The sequence below is a fragment of the Cantharellus anzutake genome (genome assembly GCF_015039405.1).
Source record: "Cantharellus anzutake strain C23 chromosome Unknown EI90scaffold_45, whole genome shotgun sequence".
NCBI classification, from domain to species: domain Eukaryota; kingdom Fungi; phylum Basidiomycota; class Agaricomycetes; order Cantharellales; family Hydnaceae; genus Cantharellus; species Cantharellus anzutake.
In genome coordinates, this window is record NW_024066995.1 from 488,046 (window position 1) to 506,162 (window position 18,117).

Below are 18,117 nucleotides of genomic sequence, written 5' to 3' on the forward strand. Positions count from 1 at the left end.
CAACAATGTTGCAGCGAGCTGACTCAAAGTTGTTAATTCTTTGTACCTGTCCAGAAACGATGAGGAACCAACAATAAGTCAACTTCCCCAGCATCATGCAATGCTATGCCCATTTATCAATGTACCGTTTTTACCTATTTTTGCTACGTCGTGAGTGTGCATGAGTGGCATTACATTATTACCCCCAGCCTGTCCAAACGCAGCTCCGATGTGATCGGCGCACCCCGCAATTAAAAGGATTAGGCGTGTAATAGTATGGTGTCCCCGATAACTGATGAAATGCAGCACTATCATCGGAAATCACGGCATAGCATGGTCCTGGCAGTATCTGATTGGGTAACCTCATTTCCCACAATGTGGCGTTCGCCGGGACGCGATTAAATTCAAATTTTCCATCGTGGTTCAATAATCCGCGGCTAGCTCGCCTTGCCTCTGAACGCGCTTTGCTCGGAATGGTTTCGCACACAGCAAAGGACCTTACCGCAGGAACGGCAGGCGGAATTTTGCAGGTGATTTCACCCTCGTCACTTAAAGCTTTTCACCAAAATAGTGATGCAGGTCCTCGTTGGTCAACCGTTCGATATCGGTAGGCGTCTGAGGCTATAAATCCATGGAGCGGACCTTTGACTCTTTTTTTTATCTTAACGCGCTCCTGAATCAGTCAAAGTGGTGGGTAATCATTCGTTCAAAACTCCAGCTTTCCTGATTTCGATGAATGACACTTACTCGTTCCAACCAGCGCATGCAAACTGCCCCCAAGGGAACGTACTCTGGCATGCTGGGCTGCGCAAAGGGATCTTAGTCAACGAGGGGCCGCTTGCATTCTACAAAGTGCGCAAAATTTCGGAACTACTTAACTCCTTGCGCTAATTTCCATATTCCAACAGGGAACGCTCACTCCGTTACTAGGCATTGGCGTATGCGTGTCGATACAGTTCGCTGCACTGGAGTCCTCTAAACGGTATTTCGCAAAGAGCAATCTGGCAACAGGACGAGGCGGACCCGACGGGAAGGCTCTGACGCCACTTCAATTGGCTGCTGCAGGTGCATTTGCCGGAGTCGCAAACGGATTCGTGTCTGGACCAGTCGAGCACATTCGTATTCGTAAGTCCTCGCAGCTTCAATGTATCCTACTCCATGTTTGACAGCACCTCTCGTAAGGACTACAAGCGCAGCCAGATAAAAACCGCCTGTATAATGGGCCTTGGGATGCGATTAAGAAAATTTCGCAGAGCCATGGCATTTCAGGGCTGTACAAGGGTCAAGTGCCGACCTTCGCCCGTGAAGCACTCGGTTACGGCGCGTACTTTTGCACATATGAAATGCTTGTCCAACGGTACATGCGCGTTCACCAAGTACCCCGGGAAGCGCTTCCTTCTCATTTGGCTATAGCATATGGTGCTACTGCTGGCTATGCTGTAAGTTCGAAATACACAACCCCTTTCAACCCTCTTAGCCCGGATTTGCGTTTAGCTCTGGGCAACCATATACCCGATAGACGTGATAAAAACTCGCATCCAGACGGATGGATTTTCAGGCCCCTCAAGAAAATATTCCTCCATGTTGGATTGCCTCCGGACCATATTGCGGACAGAGGGAGCTGCGGCATTTGCTCGGGGTCTCGGTCCTACTCTAGTTCGGTGAATTATCCCCCACTTTGGCTCTTTGACTTGATCGAACTTCTCATCTGCCTCATCGATGACAGGTCGCCTCTTGCTAATGGCTTCACGTTCTTAGGATTCGAGCTTACCAGCCGAGCTTTGAATTCGGCTTTCTGAAATATGTGCGATCACAGAATCTCGGCAGTGACTTGGTGTTCTAGTGCTTCGGTTCATATAGATTTACTATTGTTTACTTGATCCATAGAGCAAGCTGGGCTTTCCCCGGTGGTACCAATATAGTTGATGCCATCCCCTCCGGGCCATTGTTGGAAGCAGTGATAATGATAATGATGACGATGATGATAACCTTTTAAACTCTGTATCCGTGCCTGCAAAGGATTATATCGGAGCAGGTCCATATGCTATGTAATCTCCCACCTTGCCAGTCCTCCGACAGCCATCCGCGGGGGTCCCATCCATTCATCTCTTCTTCAGTCGCTGGTATCCATAAGACCGCTCCATCTCCAGATCTAGGTGGCTTGCATCCATAATATCCAGTTTGAGGTTCGATGAAGGGGATTAATCGGGCAGCTCACTGGGCGCGCCGCTGTTGCCATTTGGACGCCGCATGTCTGGACACCCCCTAACGAATAGGATAAAGGAATGTGATAAACCCGGTCACTAGCGGCAAGACATCTTGCGTGGTGGACCGACACGAGTAGTCCCTAAATTACGACAAGATGGACGCCTGTCCTTTGGAGATGGAAGTACCGATCCATGAGACCGCTCTTAGATATTGTTGTAGGGTTTCTGGTCGCTTTGACAATCGCCACCATGCATTTCAACCGGGTGATGACGGGAATTTTATTGTTCTCACGCTATTCAGTGATTGTTCTCAGTCATTATTCAGCAACTCTTCCGAGTCTTCGGATCTTTATAAGCACTCACATTCATCACTGGTGAGGGGTAGCTCCCGTACAGTACCATCGGTAGCGGTCTGAGCGATGGGTCTCCTGTTCATGGGAAAACCTCTCGCCTGGGGAGATGCCAAGGCTTATATCGAATACATACGTGAACATGGGCTCAGCCAATTCGTCAATTTATGGCATCGATTCAGGGATCGTACGGGCGATAGTTTTTCATGGGGAGATGAGGTGCGCGATAAAGCAGTCATTGATGGAGGGCTTCTTGAAAACTTTCCGCACTAGATCGAGTATATGGTTGTTTCTTTCGATCCAATCGCGAAGAACGCAACTCTTTCACTGCGTCAGTCGGAAATTCTGTCTATGCTACAGAAGGTCTACCTTGACCTTTGTACCAACTCACCTGCCGATCCGTATGTCGGTTGGTTTTGATGCACATAGGTAGGCTGACGTATGTTGTGCAGCTCCACCATTCCTACTTTCCACCCTGAATATGGTCGATACATGATTGAGACCACCCCTGGGTCTCCATACAGCGGGTCAATCCAAGACTTGCTTCTTGTCGAAAAGAACATGCGATATCGGTAAATTTCGTGTCAGTGATTCGCCATTCTATTTTTTAATATCTCTTTCCAAGACGAAAGCTTATTCGAAATGAACTATTGCCCCACGAAGTGCCTATCACCGTTACCTCGTTTCCGCGTCTTGGTGCTCCAGGCGTTTTCACAGATCCCCGCTACGATCCCGCTGATGCACAAGCCAGCCACAGTCTTTTCTTGCCTGATGAAATCACCAATCCCCACGTTCGCTTCCCGTGAGTGTTGCACATTCATTTCAATCACGGGATGCTTGAATTCCTTCTTGCCGATCAGCACATTAACAGCCAATATTCGCCGACGACGAGGCTCTAAGGTCGCCATTAATCTCCCCATTTTCGTGGACACGGACACACCCCAACCATTCATCGATCCAACCATTCCGTTTGATAGGGACATCTTCCCTGAAGACCCTGGTAACGGCCATTACTTTATCTCTCAATTGGGCACTCATGTGTTCGTAGAGGCTAAGAATGGCGCCGCGAAGCCAAACCATATTTATCTGGACGCTATGGGTTTTGGGATGGGTTGTTGTTGCCTCCAAGTGACCCTCCAGGCTTGTAACGTCGACGAGGCACGACGGGTATACGATGCACTTGTACCCATTGCGCCGATTATGGTTAGTTATGTTATTTTTTTGTTGCTCGGTACTGACGAATCCATGATGCAATGATGACGATGACTTTGTACCCCGTCTGAAAAGTTGGCGCTCACAGCTGCGTCTCCCGCTTATCGCGGTTACTTGTCAGATGTGGATTGTCGATGGAACGTGATTGCCGGAAGCGTTGATGACCGGACCGAAGAAGAGCGTGGCTTAAAGGTGAAGCTGCAAATTCCATTGATGTCAGTGTGTCACTCAAACTGAAAACCCTATGACATTAGCCACTTAAGAACGACAAATTCGTTATCCCAAAATCCCGCTATGATAGCGTCGATGCCTACCTTTCGCTCGATTATAATAACAGAGTAGAGTACAATGATAATGTGGTGCCTTACGATGATGAAATATATGAAAGACTCCTTAATCACGGTCCGTCCAATATCCTTTTTGGGTTCTGCTTTCATTTACGCCTTGATAGGCATAGATGATTTGTTGTCCAGGCACATTGCACATTTATTTATCAGGGACCCGCTTGTCATTTTCTCCGACGCCATTGAGCTCGATGACAACGAATCATCGGATCATTTCGAGGCGAGTGGCCCTGGTACATCTGCTCGATAGCCATTTACGCTGAATTGAATTAGAACATACAATCAACTAACTGGCAGACGTTACGGTTCAAGATACCTCCACCTAACTCCTCTGTAGGGTGGCGAGTTGAATTCAGAAGCATGGAGGTGCAAGTGACAGATTTCGAAAATGCCGCATTTTCTATCTTCATCGTTCTTCTATCCCGTGCCATTTTAAGTCTTGATCTGAATTTCTATATTCCAATGTCCAAGGCAAGTTCATCCTGCCCGCTCAATGCCCCCCAGACTCCCCATTTACCTTTTTCTTAAGGTGGACGAGAACATGCAACATGCGCAGAAGAGAGAGGCTATTAGCAATCAGAAGTTCTATTTCAGGAAAAGCGTCTTCCCTTCTGACATGGGGTCACCCTTCGGCTCGCTTGACACCACACCAATTCAGCCAGACATTGTGGCTGAACATGTGTATGGGGATTCTGGCCAAGCGAATGGCGACCGCAAGGTTGATGGGGTGGTAGAGTGCGAACGACGCGATTCAACCTGCGGCTCGGAGATTTCTGTCACCAGCTCGTCTGATCATGTGCGCAACCCACCTTTTTCTGCAGCGCAATCCAGGCCTCCGTCGACCGCCACGACAGAGTTTGGACCTGTTGAAGATGAATATGAGAAAATGACGATTTCCGAGATTTTCAACGGGAAGGTGAGGCGTTTTATCTTGCACGAGGTCGTGCGACATTCTGTTGAAAGTTACCCGGAAGGGGGAGGGCTTCCCTGGCTAGTTGGGCTAGTCAATGCGTATCTCGATTCCCTTGGTATCGATTCCGAATCAGAACGAAGGATACGTGCCTATATCGAGCTTGTAAGGAAGCGAGCTGATGGTAAGGCAAGAATGAACATGCAGCCAATTTGCTGACCGACTTAATTAGGGACTCTGATCAATGCTGCAACGTGGATCAGGAATTTCATTCGATCACACCCTACGTACAGATACGACTCGGTGGTGTCACAAGTCATTAACTTTGATTTGATGATCGCTTTGGACGAATTGTGGGTACATCTTTACCTTATTCTTGCGTGCAGCTGCTGATCGCATCACCTATGGAACCAGGGAGCGTGGAACTAGGAAAGCCCTGAGTTTTTGCCCGAGGACTATGTTGGGAGCAAACTCGATGATGGATGTCTTTGATTTTTTCTTTCAAACGTGTAGAGACATTTTTCCACGTATTATGTATTGTTATGTTTCCTCGAGTAACTATGAATAAGTATGAAATTCAGCCAACTTGACTTCATCTGTGTCATGGCCAAAAGGTTATCCCGATTTGGGAGATGAAGATTTAAGCGCCCAGTTGAAGCATGTGATTTCTCACCCTTAGATTGAGTCGTGCGCCTAAGGGCCTACTCTTGGGAATGTCGACAGGGAGCGTTGTGCCCAGCTTTGTATGCCAGCAATGCAAGCAGGTGTGCTCCAGACAACTCAGCTCTCGCGAGAGAGAAGACTAATTCGTTGTTGAGCCAGCCTATACTCCTTGATCCTTCAGTAACAGGTGCTGCACCCGAATCGGTCCAAGGTATGCCACATGCGGAAGTGTACCTGTCATTTCGTGGGGTCTAATGAGCACTGAGCTTGTTAAGATTCTCTTGCTCCCCCTGTATCTCCCTCTTCGCGTCGTCCCACTCCCACGGAACGTCTGGCTGAGGTTCCCGCCTCGCCATTGGTCAAACAGGTCTGGTTAAATGCAGTCAAGAATAAAGGGGACGAGATTCGTCTTGCGCCTGCGCTGGCGAATATTGATGGTCCTCCTGATGATAATTCCAAAAAGACTCAGGGTACTCGTGCAGCCAGCCCGTATGGTGCCGAATCTTTCGTCCTTTTACAGGATAGCGTCGTGAAGCGGATTCCCAAGGGTTCTAGCCCCACCCTATCCCCCAAAGTGCCAAAAACTGGCAGCGGGAGCAGCCGTGCTGCTGCAAAAGCTCCCTCAGAAGGTAGAAGTAGCCCAGCACTTGGTACACCTAAGGGCGCTGCTTCTGTGAAGCGACCTCCATCTACTTCATCTCTGCCACCAGCAAAAGGGGGATCTATTGGCCAGAAAAATTCCCCATCCACTTCTGCTAAGACCGTGGCTTCTTCGTCCTCACCGTCGGTATCTAAAGGAAAGGAGACACCACGCAGCAAGAAACCTTCTTTATCATCGCCATCCACTCAAGTGGAGCATCCCCACCCGGCGCATATTACTCAACACCTTTTCAACCTTCTCAATTCACACACTTCGTCAATCACACATCCCCTTTGTACTGAATGCACAACTACATTATTGGAGAACCTAGAAAAAAAGCTTGAAGAGACCAGGCGCGAGAGGGATGGTTATCTAGCATTTGAAAGGGATGTGAGAAGAAAAAGGGATGCAATTTTAGCTGCTGGTGAAGATGGGGATGGAGAAGAGAAGCGGTTAGAAGTACGAATCAGTAAGGTATGTCTCAGAGATCAGATAGAGCAAGGCCCGTAAATTAATACGGATGATTGCGGTTTACTGAAGCTGGAAGCTGAGGCCTCCAAAGCTGTAGCGGAACTTCGGGCAACAGAGCACGAAAAGCGACAGCTAGAAGCCGAGCTAGCAGCACTTGAGGAGGAGGAGAAGGCGCTTGAAGAGGAAGAGTCGGAGTAAGCAAGAATGCCCGATGCAACATGTCCTATCTCAATCATCTTATCTGATCTTTCATTTATCAGGTTCTGGGCGAATCATTCGCAAACGACTCTTCTTCATGCGCGCGCATCAGACACGGTCGCATCTCTCAATGCCGCAATTTCTCAGACACAGCGCGATTTGGCTTCGCTGGCACGCACGAACGTATACAATGATGCATTTTGTATCGGTCATGATGGCCATGGCATCGGAACTGTGAACGGGCTACGGCTTGGGCGAGTCAGTGGCGTCAATGTTGAATGGGCAGAAATCAATGCTGCTTGGGGGTGGACGTTACTTCTGTTGTATACGATAGCGAAGAAGGTGGGGGTTGAATTTGAAACGTGAGTCTGTATCAAAATTTTCTTTTCGCTTGCACCAACCCGGCGCGTGCGATTGACCGGTGTATAGGTATCGGCTTGTTCCCATGGGCTCCACATCAAGAATAGAGAAGATCACAGGCGATAAGGCGACGTATGAGCTGTGCGCGATTTTGTATCCTGTGCTGAATAACTCCTGACGCGTTATGGATGAACGTTAGATATGGCTCTGGCGACGTTCACCTAACGCGCTTACTGCACAACCGGCGGTTTGACTACGCGATGGTAGCGTTCCTGGACTGCCTTCGCCAGATGATGGAGCACGTTAACTCCGTTGATCCCAGTGTGGAGTTCCCTCATGCGTGAGCCAATCGGTATCTTCCCGAAATGCATTAAGCTCAATTTGCTTTTATATAACAATTTCGGTGACTAGAATTGTCAAGGACAAAATTGGAGAGGCCTCGATCAAACTACAATTTAATCAGGAAGAGGTCTGGACCCGTGCGATGCGCCATGTTCTGCTGGCGTTGAAATTGCTGTTGAAGTGGGCTACGAGCGGGTAAGCATGGGGCTTGTAATTGAAGTTGGGATGAGAGATAGCAACGTCGATAGCTGGTGTTTTTCTGCGGGGATCTCCGACTTCACCGTTATATTGGAACAGCTTTTCAGCCAGTGACTCAGCGACATTGGTGACTACGGAACAACGACCCATTCGAGTATAGTATCTTCAAATACCGGATTATGGGCCTCAAACTGACAAATTTACATAATGGTCCCGCACTCCTGGTATCGAGTGATACCATGCAGTGCACCAAATCAAGCAAGATTGGGCTGTTGGTAGGTGGGAGCAACGGGATTGTTCTACAGTGATGAAAAAGAACATCGTAGAAGAATTATAATCACTGTATCAGCCAACGTGGGTGAACGTTCCCAACCAATCTGCTGAAAACCGAATGGATATTTCTATTCCGATGGAGGCTGGTAACCTGCCTAGTGGATATCCTCATGTGCGTCCGATCCTAACAGCTGAAAGTGATCCATGAACAAGGGTCAATATACGAGCTCAATCAGCTGCTGCAACTACCCGATTGGCCTAGAAATGGCTCATGACCGTTCAGAAGCCTCCGCTGCTCAAAGCAATGTTTTCCCATCATGAGCGGACCATCCGCGCCTTTGTGACTGTTCACCATAACGTGAGCTGGCGATGAAGCCCAAAAAAGGAAGTTTAGCGCGGCGTTGAGTTCCAATGAATTCAAGCGAAGCTAATTTAATTCCCCTGCTGTTCTTAATTCCCTGAACAACGTGTTCCAGCGAGCAGTTGAGCGCTTAAAATACCAATGTTGATGTTATTTTCCTGAATGTACAAGAAGCTAATCCTCTTGTCTGCCTCTGGCTGGTGTTTCAACTCCTTGATGTTACTCGTGAATGATATGTTCCACGAAGACTCGCAAGTTGCAATCTGCCTCTCCCTTGGGAGAGGGAATTTGCGATATGCGATGTACTAGAATCTTCCGGAACGGCCTTGGGCCCCTTTTCCTTGGGCGCCTGACTCGCAACTGTTCTGAAAGAAAGCCTGGGACAAGTGGGCGGAGCCGTGTCTGTCACAGCCAGTTGCGCAGTGACTCGAACGAATTGGATAGTATAATAAGTTGCATCGCCCATTCTTCATCCCCTTTCTTCATCTTCCCCCCTGTCTTTCAATAGTTCGTCTCCAACGTCAACATAGACAATTGCGACCGAAACTAATTCCTTGCACCGGGAAACACGAGGCCTTACCCAATATAATCACAGGAATTTAAATTCTCGCACACGTTTTGCCCTTTGATCTCAACCCTCACGCTCGCCTTGGCCTCCATTCTTCGATAACTGCTCGTCCTCAGCTCTATAACATTGCCAGAACATGGACTTATTGGGCTCAGTATTCGGCTCTTCCTCTTCTCTTATAGATGGTGAGCGTCTAACTCCTCGTCTCGTGTGATCCTCACACGCAAGGCGAAACACATCCATCCTTTTGTATACTCAACTATACCTACCCTTCTTATCTTTAGGTGCAAAACTTGTCCTAATTGGCGGGACTATTGAGACTGCTCGCCGAGTCGGCCAGTCTGCCTGGTCGTCATTCTTGTCATCGTTCTACTTGACTGCGCATTTCAGTGAGGTGAGCCTCGACCAAGTCATTTAAACATTCCCAACACTCATCCCCTCGAAAATTTGAAGGATGACTACCCGTATGACTGGTAAGTTGTTAGGTGCCTGAAACGAGTCGTCTCATACGATGGACTTCACCTCCATAGGTTACAGTACTGGTTACAGCGCCAACCGCAATGGCGTTCTTCCCGCGAGTTCGAGACTACTACTCGGACAATAACAGTCGGTAGCAAGGACGAATACTTATATGAGGACTACGAGCCTCGGGATCTCAAGGAAGAAGAGACACCAGGCAAGCAAAAGGTGCACGTCGTCTTTCAGCCAACGTTTGACTCTACCATCGGCATTTACTATCGTAAACGTGAGTGTTTCTCCCGCATTCTTCGCATTGCTCGGGCGTCAAGGACGCTCTAGGTTGACGCCGGCGCCCCGCCCGACTACCTCCACTTCTTTCATCCGATGACATAATCACTCTCATTCACCATCATTTTGTGGCTATGTAGATTGGTTGCGAGTGCGGAGATGGGCGAACAATGGGACAGAGCATCTATCCATTTCGTGAGTACAGTTTTTTCACTCTCAGACGTTGTTTCTCACCACCGTTTAATAGTGTGATCGCTCGCAACAACTCAGTTTTGAAGCAGCTGGTCCTGGAGGCTAAGAAGATGTACGAGGCGGATGCTGAGCACCGAGTGAATATTTACTTCGCTGACTCGCATGGGTCTTGGCGGTGGACCGATTCTCGAGGAAAGCGGCCATTGGGTTCCATTGTTCTGGAGAAGGGTGTGAAGGAAATGCTGCTGGCAGATTGCCGTGATTTCCTCAAGGTTAGTGAGCGTGAGACGTCTCTCATTCCATGTTTCTCCCCAAACATAGTTTTTGCATTTGTCGAATGGGCGATTCACTGATTTTTTCTTGATTTGCAGAGTGAGAAATGGTATGCAACCCGCGGTATTCCATTTCGACGAGGTTACTTGCTTTATGGTCTTCCGGGCTCCGGTAAAACATCACTAATCCATGCCCTTGCTGGGGCTCTGGGTCTCGACATCTACGTCGTCTCATTATCCGCCTCCTGGATCAACGATGCTACCCTGTCCCAGCTGATGGGCCGTGTTCCTGCACGATGCATTGTCTTACTCGAGGATCTAGACGCAGCGTTTACGCGCTCTGCGACCCGAGATGATGACTCAACTGGTGCCCCTGGTGGCAAGAATGCCGGCGAGAACGTCGAGGAGCGTCACATGTCAGCTTTTTCGCGCCGCCGTGACTTCGTCCCAGACTACAACACATTGTCACTCTCTGGTCTGTTAAATTCTTTGGATGGTGTATCTGCGCCGGAAGGCCGATTATTGTTCGCCACGACGAATCATCTTGAGCGCCTTGACCCTGCGCTCACTCGTCCAGGGCGAATGGATATCTGGATCGAGTTCAAGTATGCCAGCAAATGGCAGGCTGAGCTCCTCTTCAAGAACTTCTTTTCGGAGATGGACGATGCACCTCAGCCTACGGATGAGGAGATCGCTGCAATGCAAAAGGAGTTTGCTCTTTTGGAGGCACAAGAGAAGGAGGCAGGTAAAGTCTCCTTCGTCCCGAAGGACCGCGTGACTTCCCCAACTGCTGGCGCTGAGGCCATGGCTGCCGCTACCGAGGCCGCTACCGAGGCTAAGGAGAAGCTGAAAGAGGCGGAGGATATTCTGCCACTCCCTGTCCTTGAGCAACCCACTGGTCCTTTAGACCCCGAGAAGTTGAACGACTTTGCTCGCAAGTTCGCTGCTGCCATCCCTGATAATGAGCATTCCGTCGCCTCTCTCCAAGGCTGTGAGCACTATATCACTGACTCTTTCTGGTCATCTTGCTTATTTTTTGAATCTTCACAGACCTCCTCCGTAATAAGAGCCGACCAGAAGCCGCTGTTGCCGAGGCACCTGCATGGGTCCAGTCTGAGCGTGCACTCAGGGTTCGGTTAAAGAGGGAGAAAGAAGAACGTGAGGCGAAGATGGCAGTCGAGCGCGAGAAGCGCCGAAAGGAGCGAGAAGATGCCAAGAGGCGAGCAGAACGTGAAGAGGCTCGTCGCATCCGTGAGGAAGAAGCTCGTATTCGCAAGGAGGATGAAGAGTTCGCCGCTGAGGAGAAGCGTCTTGCCGAGGAAGAGGGAAAGAGAAAAAAAGAGGAGGCGGCGGAAAAGAAGGAAGGAGAGAAGCCAGATGATGAGAAAACCACCACCGAGAAAGACAGCACTTCTTCGGCCTCTGCCACGGCTGAGAAAACTTCAACGTCGGCATCTACGGATACCACTTCTGCCACGGGCACATCAACTCCTGCCACTTCGACACCTGATTCCGAGCCTGAGGTCGACGCTAGCATTGTTCTCGTTAAACCTGAACCATCCACTTCTTCCGCTTAGGAGCACGTGTATCTCAACACCTAACGACCTTTTTTTCTTCTCTTTGGACCACTCATTGGCAAATTGTGTACGCTCTATCTTTGGAAGGTCAAAGAACCTGAATGATCCGTTATGATCTACTTACTCACTACTCTGTTTCTTACCATCCTCCCCAGGAACTCCAGTCGTTTTCAAGATAATTACATCTTGTCAGTCATGACTCTCATAAATGTGGCTCCTGTTACACTTGCATTTTTTTACCTGTCATCATCTCGTGCTCGTTTCAATACATCTCCCTCGCAATCGCCTCTCTTGCTTTCATCTCTGTATTTACTCTTCTTCCCGGTTCACACGTGCTTCGTACAAAAGTACTAGTGTGTCACAATCCGTGATCAATACCAAATATTCCCTTCGATCATCATACACGAGCTCATCAGAGCGTTACTTAACGCCGCTGTCGCTGGGGTCGAGATCAGGATTCGTATTTGTTTTCAAGGTGCGCGATTTGATAGGAATACCAGCACTGGGATGCAAAGCGTTTACGGTATGAGAGATGTGAAAACTGATCCAACACGTTACAGGCGATACAGAACATGGCGAGATGGATATGGATCTACATGGGATCCAGTGAGCTTTCAAATGGGTATGTCCCACCACGATCGAGCGCGACCCATCGCGATGCGCTTTAGATGGATCCGATGGTCCGGATGGGGAAAGCTTCGAGAGCTTGCTGATATTGGTGATCGCCTCCATCAGACCCTCGGGGCCGTCTAAGGCCGCGGTACGGCCACGCGCGGGTCCAATGGCAACGGACAGCGTTTGGCGTCACATTAGGTTGGTGAGTGGAATTGGCTTCCTGAGGCGTTTCGATTGTCGCAGCTAATCGGAACCTGGCACTTCGTGCTGATGACATGTGCTCCCCATGACTCAGTGAAGTTCTCCAGCCTGTCGCTGAGGTGCGGAAATGCCCCCTTTCCGGTATGGCCGAAAGTGGACTGATCGATCTCTCTCCTCGTCGCCGGTTGGGGGAAGAAATTCGTCATCTATTCCCATACGCAGACGGAGATAGTAAGAATACAATAGGGACACTACGTCGACTTCCATGTTCGTCGACTATCGCAGCATGTTGTCCGTTAGGTGGACATTCTGGTAGCGGCGCCATGCATCCCATGGGCCCGAGGAACTGCATTGGCTATACCACGGGCGTCCAAGGTCTCGGACGCAGAGCGTGCACCGCCACCCCTCCTGAGATAGTGCTTTGGGTGGTGGGCATGCTTGCTCTACAGCCATTTCATCAATTAAGGCGATGGTGGCCCTTGGTTCAAGATTTCGATTTCGCAGTGGCACGCTTGAAAGAGAAGATACAGATCTTGCATCCCAACAGAAGGCACCCAGGGTAGCTGCTTGGACTGCCATTGGCGACGAAGAATGGAGGTGATGTGAATGTTGCATGCCTCCCTTTGGGAACCCCTTTGTCTCTTGTCTGGGCGCGGCGTGGTGCAACTTGCTGCCATGACTCTTGAGCAAGCCTTGCACAGTGCCCGAGACTTGACTGCTGTCATGGTCATCCATCGCGAGAGGCGCGATCCTGACTTCTCGAGGGAAGATGTTCGTCTTGGCGAGGTGAACGAGTAATGTTTCTTGTTCACTCGTTGTTGCTCGGCTTTCTTTAAGGCTATAGTAATTGTCTCCTCTTCCTCGAGGACACGGGGGGACTTGACGATTGAGGCCCTAGATGGCTGTGGGGAGAACGATGACGATGATGAGAATCGCGATGGAGAGGGCCCGACAGAGGGAAATAGATGGAAGAAAAATAAATACGTTTATTTCGAGGCAAAACAGGAGTCATGCTCTGATCGACTAGTTTGGGGCTTCTTCCCCTCCCGTCCGAGTAAAAGGCGCAAGCTTTACAGTGCGGTTCTAGCGAGTCAGAGGCACCACGGAACAACGAAAGCATGGTAAATTTGTGCTCATTGGTCTACAGCCCATTTTGGGAAGGCCGATTTCGTTTCTCCCCATCAACCAGACATTCTGTTCCAGCGGTCTCTGGCTGTCAAGTTTTTGACGTTGACGTTTCATGGAGGCACGTGGCTGCCGTTTTGATTCGATCGACGGTTTGGAAGCTTGTGTAGAATTGTCCCGTCGCCCTTTATCGAGCACTTCTATTCTTGTGTGCAGCATGGCCTATCGGTCTAGCATTTGTGGAATGATTCTTAGCCCACGTCATCGAATTTCTGGGCAGTTTTCATTCTGCATCTTGAGATAAGAGTTTAAATCAGTCTAGCGGAACCCCCTTTGTGTTTCACTTCCAAGCCGGAATCGTCAGCGAACCGGTCAAACCCACTTCTTACCGAATCCCAGGGAGCTCAGATACTGTCCTCTATATTGTTGTCATGGCGAACCGCTTGTGGGGTAGTTTCCAAGGGGTTGGAACCTGGATGTGACCGAAAAGCATTCGTATTTTGTCGGTCAGTTATATCAGAGGCCGAATTTTCCGACTTGTTTCTCTACATAATCCATTAAGCCTTGCTTGTTTGGTCTTCCTCAGCGTACCACTATTGGGCCCGAAAACTCGGCTTGTGTGGAGCCTTCCAGCTGCAGCGCCACTGGCCCTCTCATTGCATAAGACACATATCTCTTTAGTTCCATGTTGACATCATATGTACGCTCCTTTATGGTTTCCGTGGCCCCTATAGGCGATTGGCGATGACTGCTGACTAATCCATGTATCATCAATCCAAGTGTTCAAGAAGCCGATTATCAGCTTGCTCCTCCCTGAGCGGTCCATCCGATCTATGTCCAGTCGGGCTATCGGGCACGGGAGTCACACTTAAGGGCGCAGTGTTGTGGTTAAGAACATCATGCACTCCGCGCAGAAGTGGATGTGCTGTCACAGCAAGCTACGTAAGACCAAATTTAATAATCTCAATGCCGTACACTGCCAAACAGGACATTAGTGACGTGACTTATGCGGAGGCTCGGTGATGCGTCGCACTGCAGGATACGTTTCCCCGGATCAGGCCGCAACGTCCAACTGTAATGTATCATCTACCAAGAGTCCTATATCCATCTCTCCCAATATGAAATCGATCACGTAGCTATCTTGAACAAGTTGGTCCGTTCTTGCGAAGTGCCGTTCTGTGTAAGGTACCAGCCCGTCTATTATCCCCTTAAGGGTAACCTTCGGAGTGTTCTTGGTGGCGAGTGAATCCACATCCGTTATCCTCGACTCCGATAAGACGTTGAATGCCTTTGCAATGTCTTCTGATGATTTCAGTTTGAGGACCGCATAAAGGACGGTCTGAGCGACGACACTTGACTTTGCATTGGCGTTCCAGTCCCGCACAAGAATCAAGAGGCGTGCGAGCTCGATAGGGGGAAGGGTTTGTATGATGGTATCCACAGCAGCGCTTCCGGTAATGCTATTTTCATCTTCTGGTGATACGGTGCCAAGGGATGTTCGACCACTGAGAGTTTTGAATAGATTGAATAAACGACCCGGCTGGTTCATCGACAGAGCCAATAAGATGGCCGAACGATAGTCTTTGAGTGCCAAAAAGTTCATGTAGTCTTGTTCCCTTTACGTGCATCGGGGCATGAGTTATGAGACGTTCACAAAATACCTAAACGTACTTAATTGCCACTTGCTCCCTCTCTTCAGCCTTCTGGAGTTCAACTTCCTCGGTGCAATCCTCCCAGAAGGTGACTACCGAATCCGCTGCTCCTGATACAATTGTAGACTCATCTTGGCTTATTGTCAGCGCCCATACCTAGTCATGACGGTCGTTTTGTGATACAATGATCCCGAGCGGATAAACTCACCTTCCCCTCATGATTGTCCAAACTCGTAACGCATTCTTCATCACGGACATTCCATATTTTCACCAAGCCATCTGATGAGCTGCTGATGAGCTGCAGATTATCGCTGATGAAATTGACCCGCAGTACGGTATTAGTATGACCCTCGAGGGTCTAACAGAATAGTGAGATGCCGCTAAATGCATTGGTACGGCACATTATTCACCTTTAAACACGTAAAATCACCCAAGTTCCACAGTTTGATCGTTTTGTCACCGGAAGCTGTAACCAACATCTTATCGGAAGTCCTGGGGAACTTGACATCCCATACACCTCGCTTATGACCTTTACAGACTCCAACTACGCGCGCGCTTCCTCTCGCACCTTCCTTCCTTGCTGAAGACCCGGGATGATGCGTTATCTCGTATATACTCACAATTTTATCCTGAGAGGCGGTAGCCAGGAACCGATCGTTATAAGAAATGTCCAACGCATTGATGTCCTTGTCATGCGCCTTGTTCGTCCAAAGCGATTTAAGGTGAACTGGCCCGCTCTCAGAATCAGATTTGGGAAGAACAGACAGGTCCCACATTTTCAAGGTTCGGTCTTGACTTCCCGTGAACATGAATGGTATTCGGTTAATGACCGGTAGCGTCGTGACCCCATGTAGCCTTCGAGCTAAAGCGATTGCCCCAACAGACTCCGTGTGGCCTTCCGCGAGTCCAACACATACCCATCCAGCATCCATGTTGGAGCCGCCCTCCGACGAAGCCGACGTCTTCGTTGTCCACACTCTTGCCGTTCGGTCCTTACTTCCACTAACAAGGACTGGTGCAGAAGGAATCGAATCCAGACAAAGCACAACATCTGAATGTCCTGCCGAAGTAGAGTCTAATGACGGGAGAAGTCGCACATCTAAAGTATCTCGGTTGTAAACTTTGATGAGAGAAGAATTGGTAGCCAGTGCCACATGCGTTTCAGAGTTTGTCGACTCGGATAAACGAAGCAGACGACAATCAATTATTTCATCATTAAAACCAACGTGTCGACGAGTGAGGGCACCGGATTCAATGGAGAACGTAAGGATGTTTTGGTCGGCATGAACTGAAGTTAGTGTCGCTGTCTGCGGGGTGTAGCTATATAATAGCCAAAGGGAAATGTTGGCTAGGTACAAGAACGACGTGGAAGTGATGACTTACAGAACGTCCACGATTTCTCTCGACTCGTCTGACTTCGACTCGGAATTCGAACCAGCGGATAGTTCTTGACCATACGTGGCTATTACCCCCCCTTCCCGAGCGTTCCAAACCCTAATGCAACCTTTCTCACCACCAGTGAAGAATTTCATCTTTCCGAGATGAAATGGAGATGAGGGAACTGGAGTCTCGGGAAGTATAAATCCAACAGCCTCTATTCTCTCAAAAACAGGTATCGTTGTAACAAGAGTAGCCTGTCCATTGTTTGCCGACCCACGGAGTGCTTTGTCTTTGGATGTTTCTGAAACATGTTTGTCATTGCTCTCCGAGTAGAGGTCCCAGATGAGAACAACACTGTCTCGTCCACCACTAACCAGCCACCGGCCGTCAGGAGACACGTCTAAGCCACGAGGTACAGACATGTGGCCATCGAGAACAGCAGTGGCGGAGGCGTGGGCCTTTTGAGATGTTGGGGCTGTGAGATCAAACAAGCGTATCCGATTATCAACGGATCCGGTGATCAGTTGTAAAGTCTCATCGTTCAGAGCCTCTGGGCTTTTGCTCGTCTCCCGAGGATGATTAAATGCTAGCGCAGAAACAATTCCTCCGTGTCCTCTAAATAGATGTGTTAAGTATCCGCGTTGGAGATCCCATACTTTAACTACTCCGTCTGCAGCTCCAGAGGCAAGCAGAGTTGATGATGGATCGATGCGACAGACATGCACTGGTGCATCGTGGCATTTTGGGACGATACGGGTGGGTTCGATTAATTGAATTTCGGGCTCATCAGGTATTTGGGTTTCTGGTAGCTGGGGGATCTCGAATGTGCGAAAGAATAGGGATGAGTAAAATATCACAATGTGTGTCAGCGATGGGGCCAGTGTCATGGAGGTTATTGAACTCGAGTCCTTGAAAAACTCTGAGCAACACAAGGCATCTGCCTAAGCATGGCGAAAAAGCTTACCCCTTCAAATCTGCATATCCCCCGCCCATTCACTACACCCGTCATCCGGACTTCTGTGTCTATACATGTGAACAACCTAGTGCCATCTGAAGTCACGGCGACGGGGCCACTTGTATGAAGAGGCTCAATTACCCGAGTCTTCTTAAACCTAAGAAGGACAATTGAGAGTGTGAAATTCCTCATGCATCTAGGTGGAACATACGATGTTTTAATCACCATTTCACTGCGCTCCGACCGAAGAAGATTTGAGCAGTGGCGATACAAATTCCCATCACGTGCTCACCGTGGGGACCAATTGTCTGCTCTCATTCTATCG

General features: G+C 49.1%; 6 protein-coding genes across 6 annotated transcripts; 5 read left to right on the forward strand and 1 right to left on the reverse strand.

Moving 5' to 3' along the window:
• Positions 1-452: 452 nt before the first annotated feature.
• Positions 453-1,778, forward strand: EI90DRAFT_3146501 (mitochondrial carrier; the record flags this gene model as incomplete). Its single annotated transcript, XM_039065420.1, has 7 exons — positions 453-509; positions 559-586; positions 668-669; positions 888-1,104; positions 1,162-1,418; positions 1,474-1,640; positions 1,706-1,778. 7 exons carry the CDS (start codon positions 453-455, stop codon positions 1,776-1,778), a joined length of 801 nt encoding a protein of 266 aa, XP_038913054.1.
• Positions 1,779-2,605: 827 nt separating this feature from the next.
• On the forward strand, positions 2,606-5,494 carry EI90DRAFT_3146502 (glutamate-cysteine ligase catalytic subunit; the record flags this gene model as incomplete). The annotated part of the gene is made up of 13 exons (XM_039065421.1): positions 2,606-2,755; positions 2,810-2,937; positions 2,989-3,108; positions 3,162-3,338; positions 3,397-3,536; positions 3,585-3,739; positions 3,824-3,940; positions 4,003-4,150; positions 4,200-4,312; positions 4,366-4,563; positions 4,622-5,186; positions 5,235-5,355; positions 5,437-5,494. The coding sequence occupies 13 exons, from the start codon at positions 2,606-2,608 to the stop codon at positions 5,492-5,494; spliced, it is 2,190 nt and encodes a 729-aa protein (XP_038913055.1).
• Positions 5,495-6,551: 1,057 nt separating this feature from the next.
• EI90DRAFT_2929933 (Atg6/Beclin) lies at positions 6,552-7,875 on the forward strand (the record flags this gene model as incomplete). Its single annotated transcript, XM_039055005.1, has 6 exons — positions 6,552-6,764; positions 6,846-6,970; positions 7,037-7,336; positions 7,404-7,475; positions 7,534-7,674; positions 7,746-7,875. Coding segments are annotated over 6 exons (981 nt in total), but the record flags the coding sequence as incomplete, so codon positions are not given.
• A 1,239-nt stretch (positions 7,876-9,114) lies between these two features.
• EI90DRAFT_1916062 (uncharacterized protein) lies at positions 9,115-11,968 on the forward strand. The gene is made up of 8 exons (XM_039052333.1): positions 9,115-9,261; positions 9,361-9,470; positions 9,530-9,549; positions 9,607-9,821; positions 9,964-10,018; positions 10,071-10,287; positions 10,387-11,278; positions 11,338-11,968. Exons 1-8 carry the CDS (start codon positions 9,213-9,215, stop codon positions 11,862-11,864), a joined length of 2,085 nt encoding a protein of 694 aa, XP_038913057.1. The 5' UTR covers positions 9,115-9,212; the 3' UTR covers positions 11,865-11,968.
• A 468-nt stretch (positions 11,969-12,436) lies between these two features.
• On the forward strand, positions 12,437-13,478 carry EI90DRAFT_3018584 (uncharacterized protein; the record flags this gene model as incomplete). The annotated part of the gene is made up of 5 exons (XM_039057239.1): positions 12,437-12,486; positions 12,600-12,681; positions 12,788-12,911; positions 12,981-13,239; positions 13,382-13,478. 5 exons carry the CDS (start codon positions 12,437-12,439, stop codon positions 13,476-13,478), a joined length of 612 nt encoding a protein of 203 aa, XP_038913058.1.
• Positions 13,479-14,537: 1,059 nt separating this feature from the next.
• EI90DRAFT_2999221 (U3 small nucleolar RNA-associated protein) lies at positions 14,538-18,059 on the reverse strand. The gene is made up of 7 exons (XM_039056282.1): positions 18,004-18,059; positions 17,802-17,949; positions 16,841-17,745; positions 15,868-16,777; positions 15,666-15,815; positions 15,477-15,613; positions 14,538-15,421 (listed from the first exon to the last, which is right to left on the reverse strand). Exons 1-7 carry the CDS (start codon positions 18,018-18,020, stop codon positions 14,860-14,862), a joined length of 2,829 nt encoding a protein of 942 aa, XP_038913059.1. The 5' UTR covers positions 18,021-18,059; the 3' UTR covers positions 14,538-14,859.
• Between the last annotated feature and the right edge of the window lie 58 nt (positions 18,060-18,117).